This window comes from Gasterosteus aculeatus, chromosome 11 (assembly GCF_964276395.1).
Source record: "Gasterosteus aculeatus chromosome 11, fGasAcu3.hap1.1, whole genome shotgun sequence".
Lineage (NCBI taxonomy): Eukaryota > Metazoa > Chordata > Actinopteri > Perciformes > Gasterosteidae > Gasterosteus > Gasterosteus aculeatus.
Window position 1 is genome coordinate 7,768,551 of NC_135699.1, and position 25,112 is coordinate 7,793,662.

The 25,112-nt window shown below is 45.2% G+C and overlaps 1 protein-coding gene across 1 annotated transcript; it reads left to right on the forward strand.

Annotated features, from left to right (window-relative positions):
* Positions 1-2,538: 2,538 nt before the first annotated feature.
* mrc2 (mannose receptor, C-type 2) lies at positions 2,539-24,041 on the forward strand. The gene is made up of 29 exons (XM_040191995.2): positions 2,539-2,947; positions 7,129-7,533; positions 9,393-9,566; positions 9,707-9,871; positions 10,343-10,456; positions 10,725-10,868; positions 10,948-11,139; positions 11,792-11,946; positions 12,104-12,208; positions 14,904-15,019; positions 15,117-15,265; positions 15,969-16,186; positions 16,606-16,748; positions 16,825-16,921; positions 17,001-17,130; positions 17,236-17,268; positions 17,387-17,550; positions 17,811-17,979; positions 18,072-18,214; positions 18,378-18,486; positions 18,720-18,886; positions 18,975-19,083; positions 19,168-19,406; positions 19,529-19,691; positions 19,808-19,957; positions 20,179-20,292; positions 20,851-21,030; positions 21,623-21,646; positions 21,737-24,041. Exons 1-29 carry the CDS (start codon positions 2,821-2,823, stop codon positions 21,955-21,957), a joined length of 4,419 nt encoding a protein of 1,472 aa, XP_040047929.2. The 5' UTR covers positions 2,539-2,820; the 3' UTR covers positions 21,958-24,041.
* The last annotated feature ends 1,071 nt before the right edge of the window (positions 24,042-25,112 follow it).

Consider the following 25,112-nt stretch of genomic DNA (forward strand, 5'->3'; position numbering starts at 1 on the left):
TTTGTTCTGTCTCATTGTATTTACCATGAGCATTTATTTAAGTCATATTTTGTAGTCTTTAAATCGTATTCTTCTCCATACATTTTCAAGTGTCGAACAAAATAGTTTTAAAGCTATTCCTTAGAGAAGACTCACATCCACCCTCAGCGTTTGTAGTTAACTTTTATTCTAATTGAGAACGGGCTGATGTGCTGTCAGTGTAGTGCAGCAGTCGGAGGAAAGCCTCCTGATGAACGTAGAGCAGGTACGGTCACCATGCTTCTGTCAGGAAATGACAAACAACATTTCCCAAGTTCTTGTGAAACCATGATGTTAAACAAACTCACTGAGCATTCTAGCACAGAGGTTGGCATGCAAGTGAATCTATAAAAGGCCACGAATTGAATAAATTGCCCGCGTGCCCTGTGAGCTGACCTCAAACATTGATTTTCTGTGAAGACACCAAGTTGCTCTCCCTCCTTGGACATGCTTTTCATGTTCATGGTGATGCATCCGATCCACCCGTTCATCCTTCCATATTCTGCTGTATATTTGGGGCTGGCTCGTTGTGGCAATAGACAAAGAAGGTAGCCTAAAGCGCTAAATCACAAATCGTCCAATGGCAAAGGGGCGTACCGGCCTACTCAGCCTCTGATTGGCTAATACTTTTGCTGAGTGAGCTTATCTTTTGGCATAAATAGCTATTGACTAGCTTATTTTTTGTTTAATACGTATTTGCTCCAATTCGAAAAATGGAATTAGATTTGTATGGAAAGATGCTGAGGTGTAGTTGCAGTTACTTTACAATACAGGTCAATGAAAGCCTGGTAAACTTTAATTGGGAGTCTTGTTTTATGAAGTGTACAGAAATCTGCGGCCTTTTAGGAACAGGATCCTGCAAAGGAAGAATCTGAGACGGTGGAGAACTAGTTTCCTCATGCAAAAGACCAGATCAACCAGGGAATAGTATCAAACAAGAACAAGAACTTCCAGGGTGTTAAAGTGAGACCATCTGTGATATTACAACGTCATTGTTTACCAAACACTCGGTTCAACGTGTCGACACAGATTCAAAGTAAATCTTCACATAAAGTCATTAAAAAAATATCTGTTCTAGGGAACTAGAATTCTGCCCGTGTGGACTTGGCCAAAGTATAAATCAGTCAAAAAATATCTGTACACGTATAAACGGCACATGAGGAATTAGTGAGGGTTAGAGTATGAATATCAGGGTACGGCATAGCAGGCAGAGTTGGGTGGGTCAAAATATCATGTCATCCTGAGGAATACCAAATGAGATATATCTACATAATATATAATATCTTCAATGTGCTTTGGGTCTCCCCCAGGGGTCAAACCTCCAAAACGATGCAAACGGGAAGCATCAGATCCCTGAACCACCTCAACTAACTCCTTTTGACACACAGGAGAAGCGGCTCTACTCCGGCCCCCCCTCCGGACGTCTTAGCTCCTTTTCCCGTCCCCTCGGATGAGCTAAGCCATTTCACGGCGGAAATACCTTTAATCTACTTGAATCTTGTTCTGCGAGTCACTTCCCTAAATGCATTACCTTAGCTGTTAGAATATAGATTCACCGCTGAAGCAAAAGCTCTGACTTCTGGCTCAGCTCCTTTCCCACCAATGGCTGCATAACTGCTGACGCCACACCAACCAACCCGTTGACCCTGAGATACCGACGACCCTCTTGGAGTATAGCAACCCCCTCAACCCAACCCAGATGAGAACAAACCCCCTCTAGCGCCAACTCTCATCTCTCAGATGAAGCCATCAGACTCACATTGTCGGCAAAGAGAAGCAATTATGTGGTCCCCCCCCGAACCAGACTGTCCGGCCCCTGGCTTTGCCTTGAGATTTGGTCCATGAAAATTGCAAACAGAATTCGTCCCAAGGGACAACTACGACAGGGACCAAGATGGACTGAAAACATGCTGGAATACTGCCCCGACTTTCCCACCTGTCACATAAGGGCCGGCTGGTTCCTAGCAACAGCCCCAGCAGGACCCCACAGTCCCGAGTCGTAAGTCGTCTTCATCCAATAAAAACATCGATCAGCAAACTTCCACAATCCCTCTACTAATCCGAAGGGAATGGCCAACTGTTGCTCCTCGCAATCTGAGGTCGAAGCCACACTTCAGGCAACCTGTCGGAAACTTCCCCCACTTCCACCCAATGCATCTTAACTTGAACCTGGGAAAATTCGGTTGTAGCTAATTTGCAACTCAAGACAAACATGCAAAAACATTTTTTTAAATGCAGACAAAATAGACCTGAAATAATAATACATTTTAAAAAAAAATCCGAAAACGACATATTTTTTGCATGCTCCTTGTGCATTAAGGCCTTAAATCATGTTGAGTGTTATTGAAAACGAGGCAAAGCTCTCAAAGACTCTCAAACACATATCATTGGATACAAAGGAAATGTGAAATAAAAATAAATACAAAATACTTAGTTGTATTAAATTTTATAAACATTAGCACTGTTGTGTTTTACTGTCCCGCTGTGTACCGCGGTACAAAGCGGCGCCTGGAGGTCCGCGCACCTCACGTTGGGACCCGTCAAACACACACGTTGACGCCGCTCCATTCATTTCACTCTCTCCTGACTGAGAGGCGGACGGAGCTCGAGCGGCCAAAAACTCGCCACCAACTCCGCAGCACCGTCGTCGGGGTGAAGCTCCGCGGGCCGCCGCTGCTCCTCATTCGCCTGTTTTCCGCCTCCGTTTGGTTGTTGTTTTCTCTGCGGCGCGCGTGCGCGCGTGCGTGTGCGTGTGTGTGTGTGTGCGTGCGTGCGTGCGCGTGTTGTAAGTCAGTCGTGAGCATGCAAGGCAACGGCCGACACCGAAACAAGGGATCGAGGACAACATGGACAAACGGGCAATTTACATTTTACAAATGCACTTTATATTTATTCATCCTCGGTGTGGAACTGAAGGGCGGCGCTGCGGGTGAGAAAATTGAACTTTTGCTTCACTGCATTGATGTAAAAGTAAAAACAAAACCAAAAAAGAGATCTAGTCTGCATGCGTTTGTCCTCGTAACGGTAAGAAAACGCCTCATAAAGCAGATACTGAGAGAATATCTGCGTATTCGGGATTCGGTGCCTCGATATGCCACGAACCAAAAGTCCACGCAGTGAGTGGAACCAGATGTGGAGGGGAGGGGGGGGGGGGCAGTAGGGAAGTGGCTCCTGGCGTACTGCCTCTATTGTGATTTCTATTTGTGTACTTTAAGTTTATTTCAAGCCGACAGCATCGTGCTCTTTTTTCGGGTTTTCTCTGTGTTGTTCTGCTTTTTGCCCACTCGGCTTGCTCGCAATGTAAACCTGGATGACGCTCCATTCGGCAGCCTGCCGGCAGATGTGACCTTAACCTCCCTGGTACGGGCTGTAATTAACACATCCAGTCTGGTCCTGTGGACCATAATACGTTATGGGATGCTGTGGAGGGTAAATATTAGATTGACCAAATCATTAAGTTCTAGAAAGTCTTTTCCAGCGTACCTGGCTCACTGTCGGTGACCTTTCCACGAGTTAATGACATGATGAGGTGGACTGCAACAGAAGTTTGGCATGGTCTCTCTGTTTGGCACAGAATGAGAGATAAAAGTCCATCCGGTGAATTTTAAGTATTGAACACTGCAGAGAGCAGTGAAGACAATGTGCAGAGTTAGTCAGATTTAAATAACAAGATCGTGTAGGTTTACTTGGTATCTCGTACAATATACGGCTGCATCCGGAATAATCCTGAGCTCCTTTTTGACGAGGCTTAGTTTCGCAACTTTCAGATGACTTGCGACCATCTGCCATCAAATTCCCTCAGTGCCAAAGTTAAAAAATCCCCTTTCAATCTCTTTTGGACCAAATGGAGGAGCTGTTGTCATGAACTTTTCCGCTGTGACTTAATGAGAGTTTTGTGCAGTTCTGAATTATATCTCATGGAAATCATCGAAGGAAAGAAACAGGGTTACATTGATGATACAAGATGATTTATAGGAAATCTTCTCTCTTGGATTGATGACTGGCGGAACTGCATGAAACTTTAATTAATTTTGAGTTTATTTGGGCACGACGAACATCTAACGTAGGATTTAAAATGAGTTTCCCATATATCTTTGGAGGCAGCAGCAGGAGGCGTTTACTGTCTCACAGTTGTTATACTTTTACTTCAGTGTGCGGACGATACAACGCTTTCTACAGTTTGCACTTTGGTTTCTAAATTTCATGCACACTGCAAAGGTTCTAGTTACTGTTTCGGAGTGACGCTGCTCCTCTCCCTCACTTCATTGGATGAGGTTGCACAGTTCGGGTTGCTTCAGAGGCCGGACCACCGTTAAACTCCAATGAAACAAACACAGCAGGCTGGAATTTCCTGCCTTGTTGTTTGCCACATTATCACAGTGGTCAGTTAAAGGAATAAAAAAAATAAAAAAAAATCATACATCTGTCAAAATAAGGAGAGGGTTACAGGATAGATGCCATCTATCGCTCTGCATTAGTGTATAAAATAGAGGAACGCTTTAATTATATGCCATCAGCAATGAGTGACACTCCACCAAACAATGTGATATGGAGAAGTTTGTTAAACTCCTCATTTCTAAAACCGAGATTTTCTGTTTATTTGACACCCACGTTCGGGTATTGTCCTCAAACATGGTCCAACAGAACTGCGGAGGTGGAGGTTCTGGGAATATCTCTCGGCGCATGTCTTTGCCAGTGAGTTCCACCCTGTCTTCAGCAGGAAACTGTCTCCGGTGTTGAAAGAAGTTTTAGGCGGTTGACAGGCCAAAGAAGAGGATGAGATCCCAGCAGGAGAGCTGTTGTGGCTTAACTTTCACAGAGCTCAATGGCTTACGGTTAATCGTGAATTCTGCACTCCCTCTGATTGCCCCCACGGGTTTTTCCCTCACATCAAACATCCACCCGTGTCCCTTTCAGACTGGAATTAAAACTTTGATTTGGCTTCTCGCTGTCTGGAACTGCAGCTTCAGGTTGTCTGCCGGTTCAAAAGCTGTCGCCAGGACCGTCTGATACGGTCACTATGTTAACACCGATCTTTACTCAACACTTACAGTGATGCTGACTGTTACCGGGCTTGTTCTGGTGTGAAAACCTTCCCATATGCACCATCTGAGCCGGCAGTGTGGTCTATTTTTAAAGGTGGCTTTAATCCCCACTGTGGCAAAACGGCATAAGACCGATTTACTGGCATGTGCGCCTTGTCTCTTGAAAGCAAGCCAGCATTGTCTAGCTCTGGCTACGGCGAGTTTATGAAAAGTTTTTACTTGTATTGAGTAAAAACGGTGTAATTAAATCCTGAGCTAAGATTATAGTAGATCAACATCTTATTGTGTGTTGTGGTAGACACCCCACTGTAATTGCAGAGTAGAGATGAATTGCAGCAGCCAACTGAGGACAAGCCTGTCCCAGAGGGTTTATATGAGCTATCTTGAGGACGCAAAATATAATGCTTGCGATCGGTCAGTCAACAGAAAGTCAATTCAACTATTTGTTAAGCAAGATTCCCCCTCGCAAAAACTCCAGTTCTAATATTCAATTTGTAATCAAAAAATTATTATAATATTCAGATTTGAATGTTTTTCCACTTCCCGTGAATTTCCGTGTGTTTTCAAAATTGTATTTTTTTTTTTACATTTGATCTGGCTCATAAAAACACATGATACCCTTGAACCAAAGCAACTGAGTGTTGAGTTGAGTGGTTTGAATCTGTCATGATTTAAAACAATGAACTCGCAGTGAGCTTTACAGCCCAACAACTGGGTGTTACTGCAAAAGGGATTACAATTATTTTTTTTTAAATGGCACGCTCGATTGATTACACCTGATCGCACCACAGAGAGCCTTTCCAAAACGCTGCCGAACCTCTGTGGCACCGCTTCCCTCTTCTGTGTTTGCTGGGGACCAAATGAGCTCACGCTACTTCTGAGAAACTCAACCGCAGAGTGCAAGAAGGGGGCGTGTGCGTCGCCTGGTCCAGATTGGAGGGAGTTTTTATGGGGCTCTCGATGTGACTCTGTTGTCTCCGTGTCTATAAAAGCGGCGCTGGAGGTTCGGAGTGTTTAAGCTTAGAGTCAGGAAACGCCGCAGACTGAAGTGTCCACATAGGAGAGTTGTTTTTTTTCAGCAAAATGCCCAGTGATCTTTTCCTACCTTCCCCACTTCCTGGCCACTCTCACGAGCCGGCCGAGTAGGAATGCTGAGGGTCTCATTTTTGCTCCCCTTACATCTTAGGCCTAGAGAAGGGATTTGTGTGTATTTTAGCGACTCTTAATTTAGAATCCCTCCTACACTCTTGACTTTCTATCCTGCGGCTTCGCACAGACTCACATCAACACACCACCAGTATTTTCACGATACTGGCTTCTAGGTAACTAATCTTTGAATCAGTCAATCGGTCAGTAAAATAATTGTGGGGGGGGGGGAGGACAACAGGAAAGCCGCATACATTTTCAAATAAAAGGGAGTTGTGTTTTGTTCCTGTATTCCTGTCAGTGAGGCTGGCGTCCAGCCACTGCTCTGAATGTGTCAAGTTCTACGGGTTTTTTCCGTATCTCTCAGTGTTTTGCAAACGTTTGCTGCAAAGGTGTCCAATTCCACACCTCACAGCAGCTATAGTTCCTCCAAGCATTACACTGAAACAAGACCAATAGAAGCATCGGTATTTGTTTAATTCAACGTAATTCAGACAGTTATTTGGATCAGATGTATCACAGTCACCCTACAGACCAACAAGGGCCAATGGGCATCGCAAAATGTACTGAACAAGATGAAAGGCGAATCCAGGTCCAACCTTGAGTAATGCATTCTTGACACCTGGTGCACTAAACTTTAATTAAAAACACTACTTTTCACAGTTCATTGCATAAGATTCCTACAAAATGTGTGCAGGGTTTTACAGGATTATTATTATTATTATTAATACCACTAAAGCGTATAATGCAGGAACATCCAAGGCCACAATTCAAACTAGTTCTAACCCAGCGCTGCGACCGTTATTGGACATATTGATCTGTCTGCTGACCCGTTCTCTTGCTGCATTAGCTGCTAGCATGCAACCTCGTTTCAATCAACCCCATCGACTGATGCCGTTGTTTCCCTCCGTCTGCACAGGGCCGCTGGACTCTGACGAGTTCGCTTTCTTCAATGGGGGCCCCAAGGCCTGCCTGGGAGTGCGGGATCACTCCCTCACCTTGTCGACGTCCTGCGAGGAAGCGAACCAGCGCTGGAAGTGGGTGACCCGGGGTCGCCTGTTCAACCTGGGCTCCTCCCTGTGCCTGGGCGTGACCACTGGGAATGTCACCTCCAGATTGGACAAGTCTCCTCTGGGCGTGTACACCTGCGACCGCGAGCCTCCCAGAGTACACTGGACCTGGAACTGTGACCAGGTGTTGGACAACCTTAACAACTACATTCCCATACCCACCTTTTGGAACATGTCCTTAAGCTCCTCTGCTCCAAATCTCAAGTGGACGCTGCATGGTGGGGGGCAGGACCTGTGCTCTAAAACATATCGCGGTGAGTGTGCTTGTAATCAGAGAAGATCAGATTTGCAAAATTTGGATTCTTCAGGTGACAGTCGAACTTTCTAAACTTTTTAAATCACAAATCCTGAGCAACATAGAATATTGTATCAACAATAGAATACATGAAAGACCCACTTCACTAATCAAAGTTGTTTTTGTGGTATTTTCAATTTAAAATGCAGCAACAGAAAAAATGGATGTGATAAAAGTAATAATCCAAAGACTAAAAGAATCAAGATAAGAAAATATCTAAATATTTCTAAAGTAATAGTTGAGTGTACCACTTTGTGGTAAGTGTGAAGGTTTTTGTGTAGCGTACCTACAATTAAATCATGCCAATGTGGTGTTGTTTGGTTGTTACCTGCGGTTAGCTTTTTACATCTGCCGATTGCATTCACGTCTCAAAAAGACTACTAGTGATCACCAAAGAAAATGTGAGTCTGTAAGAATGGTGGACGTTTGTTTGGCACAGAGCTTATTTTCTGCACTACGCCGATGGAAAAATAACATTTACTTATTGTCAAAAGACCCGCTGTGATATACTGTAACAAAAATACTCTTCAGTAATAACAAACCAGAAAAATAATACACCTAAACCAGGAAAACCAAAAAAACAAACAAGAACTGAACCTCACCCATTGGGTGCGTGTTTAAAGCCTCATACAGTGACCCAGTGAGCTGCTCCTTTCCTGTATGTTGTGCTGCCTCAGTGCCACAGCTGTATCGGATCAAATGGATTTAGAAAGATGTTACTTTCAGGGCATCTTTGAGGACAAGTGGCTGACTGCCAGTCAGAAAGCCAAAGAAAACCCTGCCGGCGTTTGTAAACTGCAGTAAACACGGCGAGTTGTCCTTTCCCTCGAGAATATCTGTATTTACGTACAGTTTTCGGTGCAGATTAAACCAGGGTGGTTCACAGCTAAGCCTCATTTCCTCCATCACTACCAGTCTTACCAATATCAAATGTCACGTCTGTTCACTAACAAACCCAACGGCGAGGCTCAGCCTCTCATGCGGAGTCAACGGCAAAACGGGCTCCGCTTCCCTGCAATTAAAGCCAGATCTGCCGTAGACGTAAGAACAGAACATGTCTGGAGGGAATTGGGCGCTTAGACATTTTCAACTCCTCAAGTGCCGACTCTTCACGAGTTTCTTTGCGAGGTAACTCGCCGCCAGAGAGGAATGCCTCCGACATTAGTCAGCGGAGTAGCAACTCCACTGCAGCCAGTCAGCGGTAGAGTAGAGAGGGAAGTCGGGGAGGGAGCTTCACAGATCTTTCCTCCCTCGTTCAACATGTCTGCCCTACTTTCCGTTGGCCTGACTCGCCCTGGTAACTCTACTCATCCAGCCTCTGCCTCTCCATGTTGCTCTTTTCTTCAGGTCACACTGTACGTTTGGAACCTGGAGACCAATACAGCGACCTTAGGGTGTTTTGTTAGACTGTAGAAACATAGATACACAGAGTAGTTTATAGATTAAACTTGCATGGTGCAGAAAGATGTCGCTATGGAATTCAAATATGTTGATCTAATCTTTTTTTTTTTTTCAAAATGAAAGCTGATCATTCCGTTTTTAAAGTAAGTCCATAACAGCATTTTTCTGATAAGCTGCTTTATTTTTGTTTTCTTTCTTCTTCCTCGGGCTGACCACTATTTGACATCGCTGTTTTGACTGTAACATCATCCTCTGTTGTTCCCCATGTGTTTGATTACACAAGTCGACTGGGAAAACAGATGCGGCATTTCAGTTCAGCGCAGTTCAGAGCCGCAACTTCAGGCAACACGAGCACGGCGGGACTCTCCTGCGGCGTGCAGGGATTCAAAGGTTTTCCCCCTTTTTTTTCCTCCCCAGAGATCTACACAATCCAGGGGAACTCTCACGGCCGCCCCTGCTATCTGCCCTTCCTGTACGACGGCCAGTGGTTCCACAACTGCACGGGCATCGGGCGCGAGGACGGTCACCTGTGGTGCGCCACCACGCACGACTACGGCAAAGACGAGCGTTGGGGCTTCTGTCCTGTGAAGAGTGAGTCATCGCTTTTGGACCGGAGCGACGGGCCACGCCCTATAAATTGGCCCCCGCTTCTCCACAACAACGCCCTCTCGCCCAACTGTTAAACCTTACCGTTTGCCTCCGCCCCGCCCTTCTCCTTCCCTCGCTGTCAGGCACTGGCTGCGAGACATTCTGGGACACGGACCCTCTGACGGACAGCTGTTACCAGTTCAACTTCCAGGCGACGCTGTCGTGGAGCGAGGCGAGGATCAGCTGCCAGCAGCAGGGAGCCGACTTGCTGAGCATCACCAAGCTGCACGAGCAGACGTACATCAACGGTGAGGTCAACGCGTGCGTTTGGGTCTTGTAGCCTCCTGCAGCAAATAGAACCTCGGGTATAGGCAGATGGCAAAAAATAATCAACATTGAGAATTCAGTTAGATAATAATTATTGATATATTGGAGAAGATTAAAGAGAGAGAAAAATTTAATTTAAAAATAAAACCAAAATATAGAGTTTCTAGTTGTTTGGTTGACCCCTTCATCTAAAGCGATGAAATGTATTCACATTAACTCCACCAGCAGGAATAATTGACTTGTTTAGACCCTTTTTCCAATAGTAGTCCATTGTTATATAACAATTGTACAGTACATTGTTCACAGTTGAAATCATGACACAGGAGAGGTTGTTTGGCCTGAGCGGAAGCACAGTATTAAATGTTTTCTTATAAGGTCTTCGTTTAAATGACACGGGAAAAAAAACATGTTTTTAAGAAACATCTGAGAAAGACGTCTTTCCGCCGTTTTAGGTTTCCTGACCGGCTACAGTGCTGCTTTGTGGATTGGCCTCAATGACCTGGACATCAATGGGGGCTGGCAATGGGCCGACTCCTCACCGCTCAAATATCTCAACTGGGAGTCAGGTCAGACTGTAAAAAAACATTCAACCTTTTGGGCTTTTTTGAAAGCTTGTGTTTCTCTGGTCTTCAGAAGGCTGAACGAACGTAGTGGCTGATTTTAGTAACACAATGTTTTGAGTTTAAATACCCATTTAAACTAAAAACCTCGCATTTCATTTGCAGTCTTTAACCCTTTTTACAGTGGAGCATCCGGGGGCTAAATACCTTGAACAAGGGTGCCGCGGCAATAATGGCGTTTTGAAGAGTTTGTTTTCTTTTTCTCCTCCTTCAGAACAACCGAACCATGCCGAGGAGGAGAACTGTGCTGTGATAAGAACCGAGTCATCGGGCCGTTGGCAAAACCGCGATTGTTCTGAAGCTCTGCCCTACGTTTGTAAGAAGAGGCCCAATGCCACTCTGGACCCCTTCACCACTGGTCAGTTTTTAGACGTTTTTACAGCAGGTGCAGTGCGTTCAGAGTTTGATGGTTTTCATCTTTTTTCTTGCTCCCACAGACTCGTGGGCGGATGATGAGAAATATGAGTGTGACGTGGGCTGGCAGGCCTTCCAGGCCGGCTGCTACAAGTTGACCTCTGAGAAGATTGACTGGGATTCAGCTCAGAAGACCTGTCAGAGGATGGAGGCCAACCTGCTCAGCATCCACACCCTACCTGAGCTGGAGTTCACCATCCGCAACCTGATGAAAGGTCATTTGTCCATTTTTTTAATAATTACCCTTTTAGCTTTTCTTCTGAACTGGATTGCTAATGTGAGCCAGAAATGTAATGAAATTATCTCAGTTAAAATCCACTTTGTTGTTTATAACACAAAACCCACTGGTAGTGGAAATTAGGAGTTTTTCTGAAAAAATAAAAGTCTCACAATAGAGTTTGTGTAACTAACGAAGATTATAATTTCTTCTATTTCTTTTAATATACACGGTAGCAAAATGCTGCGATATTTTAGATTTTTTTAGCCTTTCAGACTGAAAAAAGAAAAATGATGAATCAATCTTTGCGAGGGATTTGTTTACATTTTTTTCATAAAAAAATGCACGCCTGCATCTCTCTAGCAAGCTGAAATGTAGTGGAAACTAAGGCGTTCACTCTTTTCCCTGAGCTGAGAAACAGCACATGGGATACGGAATCTAGTATTTAGGTCATGGAATCGCTCCAAGGAACCTCAGTTTCATATTATGGTCATCGTTGTGTCCCTATTTTAACCCATTTCATCAAGGTTAATGGTAAAACGTGTGTGCGTTTACTTACTTAGATTCACCCTCTCTAAATCCATGCTTGTACTTGTTTAGTTGCTGCTTTTACTCGAGTAAAACACCTCAAAATGGCTTGAAACACTCAGATATCGACCAGCTATGGATCGGGCTCCATGACACCGATATGCAAATGGACTTCCAATGGACTGACCACACGCCCGTCATCTTCACCTACTGGCACCCCTTTGAACCAAACAACTTCCGCAACACCCAGGAGGATTGTGTGTCCATCTGGGGAGCCGTGAGTGAACCCCTTCACCTTCACACCGACCCTCAAAGTCTCAAATGGACCCTCAAACGGACAAAGGGACTCTCGCTGACAGCGGGTCTCCTTTGTTTGTTTATAGTTAACAGCTGTGTTGTCTCTCGTTTCTTTGTGTCTTGCTTTACTCGTGCAGGAGGGGCGCTGGGATGACAGCCCGTGTAATCTGACTCTGCCCTCCATCTGTAAGAAACCGGGAACAAAGAGTGAAGGGAGTCCACAGCACCAAGACTGCAAACAGGTATCACTCCTTCTATTGGTTTGCATTCATTGTTACATGCATCATTACATTTGTGGTCATTATATTATTATGTTAGATTAATGTCTGCAATATGAATATATATGAATATCTACATAAGTCATTTCATTACTGTACACAAGACATCCTGCCAGAATGTAAAGCTAAAGGTGAGCCTGGGGGAAGGATGATTCAACCTTCCTTGATGGAGTTCTTCCATATTTTCTCCTCAATGAAGGTTTTTATTTTGAACCATATCAAATCGGTTAAACATAATAGATAAACGTAAAGATGTAATCAAATATGATGATTTAAGATGTGTCGCGATTCGAGTGTATCAGCTCTTAATGATATTATGCATGCTATGTTATGTTTACAGGGAGAAACTTTAGGTCAAAGGTGTGATCGGTATTGTAATATTAAGTGAAATGGGATTGGTCGGCTCAGTGAGAGATATTTTTTAGATTTGTCCAGGGGGGAGAGGGTCATAAAAAAGCCTGCGGGCAGAAAGGAATGTCATGTTGTCCAACCTGGGAGGAGCTACGTTTGAACGCGAGATTTGAAACTCTGTGCTGGAGGAGAGGCAGGCAGAAGCCCCCTGAGAACCGTTATTGATGGTCGTATCCGACTGGTCAGGGAGGATTCTCTATTTTACGTATCTTACTCCTGTTAGTTATTTGTGCCGCTACACATTACACATACACAATTCTTTTATATTTTGTCTTCTCTATATGTCACCGTTTTACTCCACAAAGACTCCTTTCAGATCTCCTGTAGTATTTCTGTGCTCTTATTCCAGCTGCTGACAGTCTGTGGTGTTGCTGGGGGCATAGTTATTATTCTAACTAATTCAGCCTTTCCTTCACATTTGACCCCTTTTTTTCCGGAGCTCTCCTTCATCATGCAGGGTCAACTTTCCGCCCCAAGTCACAGCTCCACCGACCCAATAAAATTAGTTAAAACATGTATTTTTCATTCAACACGGGTATTTGGTACGTTCAACAGAAATGCTCCATATGGCCTGACTACTTTAACCCACATGGTGAAATAAATCACCATCTGGAGAATCCCTCTATATCTGTTTATGATTTCAGCCCTTAATCGTCTTTCCACATGAGACTCTCATGCCGGACCTGCCCCTACCTGACCATAACTGCCGATGCTGACTGTCCAAGTTAACACTTAACAGGTTTTTTTTAGTAACGTGAGACTAATGTGGACAATCCTTTATTAGAAATGAAAATAAAGTGTGTGTTTGTGTATCTTTGTGACCTTGTGCAGTGTTGTATTTTTTGCCTAGCGGAGAGCCGCGTGGACCCTCCGCTGCCACATTCAGCTCTCGCTGTATAACCCTTTGTTTGGTGTAACGCATCTTCGCCCGTCTCCCTGGGGAGCGAGGCATCATGGGCGGCAGCGCCACTGGGGTCGCTCGGCACGTTATCCTGCGGCGCCCCGAGGCGGTGCGCTCAGTCTTACACAGTGTGAAACGAGGATGACAGAAAACCTGCTGACCGCACATACACCCCCCCCCCCCAATCCAGCGCTGGACTCATTACTCAAAGAAATGATTTCTCATCACTGTGTGACGCTGTCAGGTATCCTGCTCATTAGACGAGTGTTGGACAGAGCGATGCGACGACAACGATCTGTGCAGTCAGAGGCTGCCTGGGGCGCGAACAGCTGCTTTAGTTCGCTCCGTCGCCATGGAGACCCCACAATAAGTGAAGTGGAGTAGTGGCTCTTTTCTGGGGGATTATTTAACTGTTTAAAGACTGTAGATTTTCTAGAACATGAAATTCTCAAGGAACGACAGCAAAACAATATTATATTTAATAACAAATTGTGGCGCTATATTGAAAACACCGTCGCTCTGATTGGTGAAACCACAGAGAATCATCCCTTGAATCTACCACTTCCTGGGCTTTACAGAGATTTAGCTCGCCGTTTACCCTTTTTGGCTTTTAGTTCACTTCTATTATTCTCAATGCATCAATTTCCACCAGAGCAGGTAGCTTATGTCATTAAAAGAAAGTGCACACTACCTGTCAGCAGACAGACACAATCAGAGACTCGCTAGTCGACACTTCTTTTGTCCAGATGCCAAAGATGATTGTGCAAAAGGTTGAGTTTATTCATACAAAACCGTAGACTGATTCTGACAACAGTGTCTTGCAAAACCTCCCTGCTTGTGGCCTTTTGTGTGTTGGCTGTTCTCTGCATCTGTACACGTCGACAACTGAAGCCGGCCTACGCGATCTGTCGGGGGGTTGAGGCAAAGTTATTTATGCATGCCTGGACGCGTTCTCTTTAGTCTGCGCCTTAAGAGCCAGTCGACTGGTAAAAACTGACTCACTTCTATTTTGACTGTCAAGCACTTTCTGAGAGACATGCTTTATGTTTATAGATTTTTTTTAACAATTCAGAGGCGGATGCTTCAGCTGTCGTTTACTTGTATATCTTTGAGGTCTGTCTTTGATTACTTGGTCTCTACGTGCAAAATGTTTGGTGTTAAGTCTGTTATCCATTTCCCTTTAATGTTCCTTAAGTGCTCTGTATTGCCTCAATAACTGAAGCTGGATATCCAGATTTTAAATGATTGAATTAGCTTTTTTTTAGTCTTCAAAGATGGTTGCCTTTTTTTAATGGTTTGTGATTTATTTTTATTTTTTTCTATTTCATTTTCCTCCTCTCCGCTCAGGGCTGGAAGTGGCACAGCCCAGCTTGTTACTGGGTGGGAGAGGATCTGTTTACCTTCGATGAAGCCAGAAAGTCCTGTGAGGAACATGGAGCCGCCCTTGTCACCATCACCAATAGGTGCGAACAACAACACACAAACAACCGAGACACACACAAAGACATCGCTGTGCCTCGTCTGCGCTTCCTTTTTAAAAGCCCCTGTAAATCTTTCAAGGTTCGAGCAGGCCTTCGCCAACAGCCTTGTGTTTGGTCGCTCTGGCGACTCGTTCTGGATCGGGCTGCATGACCAGGGCAGCCGCGGCTCTTTCCACTGGCTCAGTGGGGATGAAGTGTCCTACACCAACTGGAACCGGGACCAGCCAGGTAGGAAACACACGTCAACGAGGATGTAAATGATCCACTGAGGGGAAAGTGCCAACATGATCGCAGAACGTCTGTTCCCGATCGACTTCCTGTGTCTGTGATGAGTTAACCTCAACACGAGGTCCATTCTGAACCGGAGCCCATTCTGGATCGAATCTACTCAGAAGAAACTGGATTGTTCCCTAGTGTTTTGAATGAGGCAGCACACAGGAGACTGCTTTCTGGGAAAAGTCATGCTAGTTTTGATTACATTTCTAAACCAGACCTGGTGATGCAAAAAGCAGTTCTCTGGCTTTAGAGTCACGGAAAGAGCCGGAGATATGAACCGTATTACCTCGGCACAGATCAGAGCGGCACTTTGTTGCTCAATTTCAGGTTCTGGTCACATTTCTAGTATGAACTTTCATTGTATATGAAATTCCCCCGCAGGTTGCACCTATGAGGCCACAGTTGCAGTTTAAACACAACACCTATATTTGTTATTTTAGGAGAAAAGAGTATTTATATGAGCTTCAGTGGACATATCTTAGATACATGTACAATAATAAAAACACAAACCAAGGTCTGCAGCAAATGATGCATTCATAATTGCCTTGTAAGAAACAACTTTTCCCCATTTATTTTGCCTTTCCTCTATTTCCGCACATTTCATCAGCGTCTCTTTCTCTCCACTCACCTACCCGTCACCCTGTATTTATTTCAGTCAGCGTCCGCGGCGGCTGCGTGTCCATGGCAACGGGCTTCGCAACAGGTCTGTGGGAGGTGAAGGCGTGCGTGTCCTCAAAGGCGAAATTCCTCTGCCGTCAAAACCAGGACGCGTCCCTGAGCCCCGAGCCCCCCGTCCCTCAGCCGACCCCCAGCCTCAGCGGCTCCTGCCCCAGCGGCTGGAAGAGCAACAGCAACCTGCACCACTGTTACAAGGTTCACCCCCGCGTGTCTCAGTTTATTGTTTGTAAATGACCACAAATGACCACAGAACTTATTCATTGTGTAAACATGTCCAGTCTTATGATAACATTGTCATTTAAATTCACTTCATCAGGGTTATGAACACGTATGTACTGTAGTTTTGGTTGGACCTCGTATGTAACTCTGAATTTGATAAGTTGATCATTTATACATCGATACATCTTGTAACATTTGGCATATAAATATGTATTTATGAGATTTGATACAGCACATAGCATTCAATGCAGATGTTTTATCAATATGTATACCTGGTTGGAATAAATAGCCATGATAAAGTAACCTGAATAAAACAATACCAGAAATACCGACATTTGTCCTTTAAATTGTTGTCGTTAACAAAAAAAACAGCACCAAATTCTACTTTTGTGCAGGTGTTTCACTCTTTCCAGCTGGAGAAGAAGCTGGACTGGCTGCAAGCGCACCTGTCCTGTCGCGGACACGGAGCCAACCTGCTGAGCATCAGCAGCGCCGAGGAGGAACACTTTGTTGTGCAGATCCTCCATGAGGCCTTTGGGTGAGTGTCGACCACGGGGGACCTTTGATTTCACACGCCGAATCAACGACGTTGATGATGATGATGTGGCCCATAGGGAGTCAGAGGACCACGAGCAGCAGTGGTTCTGGATTGGACTGAACCGCAGAAACCCAATGGACAACGGCAGCTGGAAGTGGAGTGATGGGCTGGTCGTGAGTAAAGACTAAACGCAACCTAACCGTCCACATGTACTGAGCCGCACCCCTTTTTTACTCTTTGCTTGCGTCTCAGTTCACATACCAGAACTTTGGCCGCAGCGATTACAACTTCAGACAATGCGCTGCAGTAGACCTGGGCACTATGACCTGGCTGGCCATGCAATGTGACGTTGAGCTGGACTGGATCTGCAAGATCCCTAAAGGTACAATACTGGACCTTCTTTTTTACAACCAATGAAAGTCCCTTCCCTTTAACTCAACACTGCGCATGTCGTGAAAACGCTTTCATCTTGTCTGTGTGAATTCAGGTAGCGTTGACAAGCAACCAGAAATCTCTGAAGGTCAGTCTCATCGTCTTCGCTTTGAACTTCCCTCAGCATACTGAACTGATCTCCCGAGGCCCTATTTGAAAACCTTCCTATCCCGTCTTTCCTCCTTCTTTCATCCCTCATCTGTCAGGCACTTCACCGGAGTGGATTCCCTTCCAGGAGGCCGAGTATAAATTTTTTGACCAACGCACGACTTGGGACCAGGCCCAGAGGATTTGCTCCTGGATTGACTCCTCGCTGGCCTCCGTCCACTCCACTGAGGAGGAAGCGTTCCTGGCAAACACTTTGAACAAGGCACTGCACACTTGATCAAAAACGTCTTCACCTCTGTCAATATAATGCAAAATGGAAAATGAATTAGTCAAAGTTTAGCGGGCGAGCCAGCTTTGAGGGGACGACACCCTCGGAAATACCGAACAAGCATCGACCCGTGAGATCATTTTCATCATGGTCTTTAATGTGCTTGCAGCCTTGTTTACACTCAAGCCCTGCATGTTTAAAAAAGACGTGTGAGGCCTCGACATGCCTTTTCACAGTTTATTTCTCACATTCAGATGGTGAAGGCGAAGGGCGACAGCTGGTGGCTGGGGCTTCACACCTATGAAAACGATGGCCGCTTCCGCTGGTCAGACCACTCGGTGCTCAATTACGTGTTCTGGGCCCTCGGGAGGCCGCACCCGGTCAGCCGGGATCGCAGATGTGTCAAATTGTCTTCCAGCGAAGGTAGGAACCACTCAAATATGAGGCCTGATAAGATGACGAGATCACATGCAGCACGCAGGTGAATGAGCTCGTATTTTTCACTCCCAAAACAGCTGAGTGGGCTGATGAAAAATGCCACTCTGACCTGCCCTACATATGCAAGAGAGTGAATGTCACCGGCACCATTCCTCCAACTCCATCGCCCCCCCACTCACCTTCAGGCTGTCCCGATGGGTGGTCGTCCCATCGACACAAGGTAGAGCACTTTTTGTGTTGTTGTATTCAGGATGCAGGATATTGAAAATGCATCAGATTAAGTACCTATTACTGTTTTATTTCCTGTACCAATTTTTTCTTAATAAAACTAACCTCAACCCCATTTTCTTTTATGTGCGCAATGACATCTGGTGTTTCTGTAGTGTTTCAGAGTTTTTGATCAGTCACACCGAGTCACATGGTCTGCAGCCAAGCTGAAATGTGACACACAGGGAGGTGTACTGGCAGTGGTGTCCAATCACTTGGAGCAAGGTAATTACAGCAGACTACAGCTGGTGTGAAGTCGAAAGCAGGGAGGTTAATGAACTTACCTCTCCTCTTGAACATCAATTATCAACTGTCACTGTAGTGTAGTGTCACGAGACTCCTAAGAATCAACAATTCGAAAAAGTTTTGGTATATTTTCATGTTCATATTAAACTGTCTGTGCACCTGTCACTGTTCACACACACGCATACTGATGCCATCGATTGTCTTCCTGATAGCATTCGTCACAACCCTGCTTCAAAATGCCAGTGTTGACCTCTGGGTGGCTCTGACATCAGACTGTAAAGGTCATTTCCAGTGGGCCAAGGCTAGTTTACTCAGCTACACCAACTGGGCTCCCGGGCAGCCAGTGGACAACAGCGGCCCGCACCACGACAAGGGCCCGGTACCCACGGCACCCACCTACCTGTACACATGTCAGCGCTTTGTCCTCGATCGGTTCCTGTTCTGACAATGTCACTGTCCTCCATCAGGGAAACTGTGTGGTGATGATTCATGGCACCCCCCAGAAGAACACTGGCATGTGGGCCTCCCGTGCCTGTGAGATGGAAAGCAATGGCTTCATCTGTCAGAGGGCCCAAGGTGTGATATTGAACCGGGGCACAATATGCAGTGCAGAATATTTGGAACTAAAAACAAAAGTGTTTGACTTTTTCGTTCCTTCAGAATCGGGTCTACCGGCGGCCCCGGCTCTCATCCCTGCTTCCCTGTCGAAGCCAGTAGAGCTGGGTGGGGTGACCTACCGGGTTGTGGAGAAGCGTCTGGACTGGACCGGCGCCCTGCACCTCTGTGAGTCTTTGAATGGGACTCTTGCCACGGCTAAGGATCCCTACCAGCAGGCCTATCTCACGCTGCTGATCAACAGCCTGCGCCGGCCTGCCTGGATCGGTATCTACAATTACGGAGTGAGCCCATTGACTTACAGTCTTATCTTATTATAAAATCAATAGAGTCACAAAGGTGCAACAGCGTTTCCTGGCTGACAAAAAAACGACACTGAATTGCAACTTATTGTTTGCGTTTCCAGGGCCGCAGCGTCGTGTGGCTGGGTGACGAGGAAGTGTCGTATTCAAACTGGAACGATGGGGAGCCCCATCTCCGGGCTGGATGCGGTCACATGACCACTACCGGCCAGTGGACTTTGACTCCCTGCGACGCCAAATTGGAGGCTGCTATCTGTCAAATTAGTGGTGTGTGTGTGTGTGTGTGTGTGTGTCTGTGTGTAATGTAACAGCAGTAATAGCATCTAGCATGTGGCAAAATTGCACCAAACTAAAACCCCCACTATGCCATTTCTCTTTGCCAGATGAGCCTGTGCGTCATGACTGGATGTACCCCGGCCAGTGCCCCCACTCGTTGGGGGAGTGGTCATGGGTGTCTTTCAGAAACCACTGTTACGCCTTCAACCTGCAAAGTCTTAGACTGCAGCAGGACGCGCGTGCATCTTGTGAAAAAGGTACCTCTCCTCCTGCCGCTGCCGGCGCAGCTCATGATACTGAACTGAAACCCAGTTCTGACCTTCACCACCGCAAACATGATTGACAAAATGCATCGATAGGCCTAAATTTAGACGTGTTGATCATTGGGTTAGCAGCACCACTGCTCCTCGTATTATCAATCCCCATTTGCCTTTTGTTCAACGTCCGTGTGTTATTTTCTCTTTTCTGTCTTTTGCAGTGGGAGCTGAACTTCTCTCTATCTTGGATGAGACGGAGAATGGATTCGTGTGGGAACACATCCAGAGCTATGCAGAGCAGGCACATGGAGCTTGGCTGGGCATCAGTGTGAAAGGTCCAGCCACATTGCATCAGACAGTCCGTTCCATCGCTCTCTACAGCAGCGAACTCATTAGCCTTCACTTTTTCCAAAGTCATTTTAAATCCAAGTATATTCATGTTAGGCTGCTTGTATTGAAATGATCTTACTCGGCTTGCAGATAATTTGGCTCGGCTATTTGAATAAGGCTGTTTATTTTTCTTGGGCTGTTTATAAAAAGATTTTATGGAACCGATTCTGATTTGAAATGTACAACTATGGTAAAATTAATTAAAATTGGTTCTCTCATGTCAAATAATTGAGATAAAGCCAGGAGAATTATCCCAGAACATTGAATTTATTGCCTTTTTACTGTCAATTAGAGTGTTAATTAATTCATCTTAATTAGGTCATTTGAGTGTAATGTACTTAATTACGATTGGTAAATGAATAAGATCTGAATCCAATATGGAAAACCTCAACAGTGATGTGTGCCAGAGCATGATATGATGCATTATCTTCCCATAAAACTAAACACTTCTGCTTGAGTTTTGTTTGACGCTCCTCTGTGTTGTGCATTTGTTCCCGGTACAGGTAGAGGACTAGTTTGGAGCGAGGACACACAGATGTCCTACACCAACTGGGAGACGCACGATGTGGCCTTCTCTGTTCTGTCTCCGAATTCCTGCTTCTGGATCCAGAGCAACAGCGGCCTGTGGAAGCCCGGCTCGTGCAGAAACCGCACACATGGAGTCATCTGCAAGCTGCCTCGGAGTAAGAACACAGACGCCCGCTTTAGCCAAGGGGGACGTCATCCTCAGAGCCGTCTCTGGTCGCGTTAGTCAACGAAACCAGCTTGTCAACAATTAAGCCCTCATCACGCACACTGTGTTTGTTGAGCGTAATGATCCATGCGCAAGAGCCAACACAATTTCATTCAAGTGAATTTATTTAGTATGGCCCAAAATCACAAACTGCCCCTAGAGGGCTTTACAGTCTGCAAACATACCACACTTCATGTCCCATCAGTCCGGCCAAAACCGCCCTCTTTTATTGGGAAAACATTCATAAGGATGACACTTCCAGGGATCCACAGGATGGACAAAAGCACATGAGTTGTAATAATGAACAACCTTACAGAGTAACACATTCAATAAAAACAACATAGAGGATTCTTTTAATGAGAGCAGTAAGGCAACATTATCAATAATAACAGCAGGGAACATGGTGGATTAATAATGATAAGAATTGGAGTAATGGAAAAAGTCACGTGAATACGTAATTACATAATAGCAGTAGCCTGTGATATGATGATGTCCCTGATCAGTTGTCCCTTTTTACTAACTGTCCTTTCTTTGCTTCTCAGCTGTTGAAAAGCCGGTTGTGACAGGTGAGCGTGTTTAGCTGCTGCCGCGTTACTCTGTTCACTCCAAACTCAGAAGAAATGGTTTACTCTGCTTACCTTCTATCCAAACCCTAGTGAAGGACAACCACCTGCCCACTCTGATCGTTGTCATGGTGACGGGCCTGGTGCTGGTAGCGCTGATAGTCGGCGGGATCTACTTGTACCGTCGGCGAACTGTTGGGTCCCAGGGGTCCTACGAGGGGGCCCGCTACAGCCGGACCAACTCCAGCCTGGCGGACCAGGCGGAGAAGAACATCCTGGTATCTGACATGGAGCTGAACGAGCAGGCAGAGTAGCAGGAAGCCAGCCGTACCGATACCAAACCAGACCCCCGACCCAGACCGTACCCAGGAGAGGCTGATTCAGAACAGACGTCGTGGCATTTATGTTTTTTGTTGTGTCATTTGAAACCCCAAAAAGTATTTTGGAAGGGGCTGTGCAGAGCGCAGCAGATTGGTTTTAAATTGAATCCCCGCCTTTTCAATCCTCTTTTGCCAAGACTTAACCGTTCGACCGATCTCTCTCCAGACAAATCAGGTCCATCCGTATTTACAGCTTTTCCCTCTGAAGCGTTCATTCAGGCCACGAACGAATCTACTGGGAGTTTAAGTTCATTGCGGCAGCTGGAAAGGTTCAACATAAATTGGTTTTATGATATGACTCCTCACCATCTCCTCTGTTGCCAATGTCAATTTTTTGCTCGGTGTAAATTTCCTTCAGAAAAAAGTACAGCCACGGGTCGACGCTTAACTAAAACCATTTGTCTCTTATCTTCTCAATACAAAGCCACAGTCTTCTATGGAAACCAATTCCCTTTTTCTTTTCTTCTGTTTCGCCATGACAGTATTTTTTTGGAAGTTGATAGGTGTCTTTGTTTTTTTTGCATTTGTGTCCTTCCCATTGATCTGTCATTATCTGCGCAGCTGTTGGGAACTGTTACTGATGATGCATGCGTGGTGTGTGAGAGTCCGCCTCTCTCCTCCTTTCGGATCTGACACGTCAGCACCAGCTGGTCGAAGAGCAGAGGACAAAGACGTCCAAATGTGAATGTTTGGAGGGTGACAGGGGACTATAGTTAGTGGTGACCGTCTGAGGACTCGACACTATTGTGCACATTACCAACACTGAGTTCTGTTCTCAGTGTTGAAAGCTGGTCTTTAAGTAGACTACATTGTCTTTTAGGTACTCCAAAGTTTTTTTCACATCCTGTGGCTCTGCATACATTTTGGCACTTTCTTCTATTATCTTGATCTAAGTCAGTTTTTGTCATCCACTTGCCTTTAGTCATTCCAAACTTGTGTTTGTTTGGGCTCTTAATGTACAATCTGGTGCTGATTCAACAATTTTCGGCGGCCATTCTCCCAAGATGCACCATGAAAAGGGGTTTGCAGTTTGATATATGTCTGATTCATAATTTTTATAGTCACATTCCTATTCTCTGTGTTTTATCTTGGATATTATTCTTTTTTTTCCTCTTTTTTAATGATGCAGGTTTTATTATGTGTTTTCACTTAAATATGAATGGTAAAGACATTTGGAAATGTTTCTACTTTCAAGGGAATAATGCCAAAAATCTAACTAATTGCCCCACAAAGGAAAAGATCCCTCAAGTGAATGATTTTTGTATATATGAGAGCCAAAGAATGTTTTAAAAGGGAATTTACTATTTTGAAAGAGAACATTTTTTTTCCTTTGCTACGTCATTTTACATTTGCGCAGGGTAATGAGCACATTTTTAGTTAACCTGCCTTCAACTCTTCTACTCCTCTGAGTGCATTTCTTGCTTTCTGCTTGCAGAAATTCCTGGGAGCTGTTTTAGTCTGAGGCTTTTGGTGTCTCACAGAGCTGTTTTCTTTTTTTTTGCTGCATGAGTTGGACTGAAGATCGAGGGGGAAGGGAGGACGAGAAGTGTGTGAGTGAGTTTGTGATTGTGTGCAGTCTCCAGCTGTGGAATGTTGAGTCGGCAAGAAGAGCTCAGTGGCACGTCTGGAACCAATCAGAGAAGGAGTGCTCAGGGACATGAAGGGTCAGAAAAAATACAGAAAAAAAAGGAAAACTGGATGAAGGAGAAAAGGAGGGAGGAGGAGGAGGGAGGGTTTTAGAAAGAGAGGGAGCCTGCAAGCAAAAAATAGTGTGGCGGCTGTCCCAGGCTTATCCCGGCCTCTGCTGGCGGGTTCACTGGGAAGGTTTGTGTTTTATACTCAGAATGATGTCAACTGACTGAGGTGAAGATGTAACAACCATCGGTTTGGTCCCCAATGAGATCGTCTCTGCGACGCAGACTCTCGTCCCTGTGAAGGTTCGCTGAAGCGCCTGTCAGTATGTTTTTTAAGTTTTTGTGTCAGTTTCATATGAAATGAATAAAGTCTATGTTCTCAAAGCTTGTACTTTCACATGGTTTATTATTAATCGTGGGGGAAATTCTCGTGTAATTGTTCCCTGTTGACTGTCGCAAACCGAGAAAAACTGTACATTATCCATTTGTTTGTATCTTTGAAGAAATGAACCTTAGAATCGATGGTGCAGTGTGGACTGCAATGTTGCCGTTTCTCCACAAGAGAGCGCACCTCGCATGCTGCACGGGACGCTTCCTCCTGCTCATGTTGTCATTTGATTGACCCGACCTTTGTCTCTCCCCACTAGGTCACACTATTTGTTTTCCGCAGAGCTCTACAGATTCATTTCAGAGTGTGTCATTGACGTCTCGTGTCTTGTCTCGTGTCTCGTGTGATCTCACCCGATGGATATTTGCCAATGTAGTTAACTAAGTGACAGCGGGGGTACGAGCCACAACGCGCACTCCTCTGCCTCCACACTCATCTGCCCAGCTGGACTATGTTGAAGCAAGTGGATGTTTGAAACGCATCACCTGGAGTGATGGGAGCCCGTGGGCCTCGTCTGGCGGGTCGACCTGGACCTCTGCAGCAAAACATCAGAGCCAGCAAATAGTTTGTTATGCAAATCAATCTGGCTCTCTATAATCCATCTTACTTAGGATGGATGTCACAGCTCATCCATCTGCATGCCGCAGGCACTCAGTTTAAAGCATCCAGGGGTTATATACTCCAGCAGTTTCCCACCCGTGCTCCTCTTGTTTTAGTGTGTCTACAATAGAAGCTGACCTTTAGGAGGTTTGGCTAAACTTGTCTGTTGGATGTCACCATTAGCCTTATAGCTGCAACAAGTCAACACCTTTTTACCTATATATTTTAGTCCTCTGATGTCTGAAATGTTGAGACAGAAGCTTGCTTGTTACATGAATATCTCAGGTGCAGTCCAAAATATCTGAGACACCTGAAAAAAACATGTAATTGAAATGCTCCCGTCCCCTTGTTTGCTCATTTGATGATGGAAGTAGTGGCTTACTGAAAGGTCGCATCGATAATGCAATAGAGTGAATGTGAAAAGGGTTGAATCATAAGGATTTCATGGTGGTCTGTGGGCCATCTCG

Coding starts and splice junctions, on each gene's coding strand:
- mrc2 (XM_040191995.2), top strand. CDS start 2,821: ATGCAAGGCAACGGCCGACACCGAAACAAGGGATCGAGGACAACATGG. Junction 11,947..12,103: donor GTGTGTCCATCTGGGGAGCC/GTGAGTGAACCC, acceptor TTACTCGTGCAG/GAGGGGCGCTGGGATGACAG. Junction 17,131..17,235: donor GATCTGCAAGATCCCTAAAG/GTACAATACTGG, acceptor GTGTGAATTCAG/GTAGCGTTGACAAGCAACCA.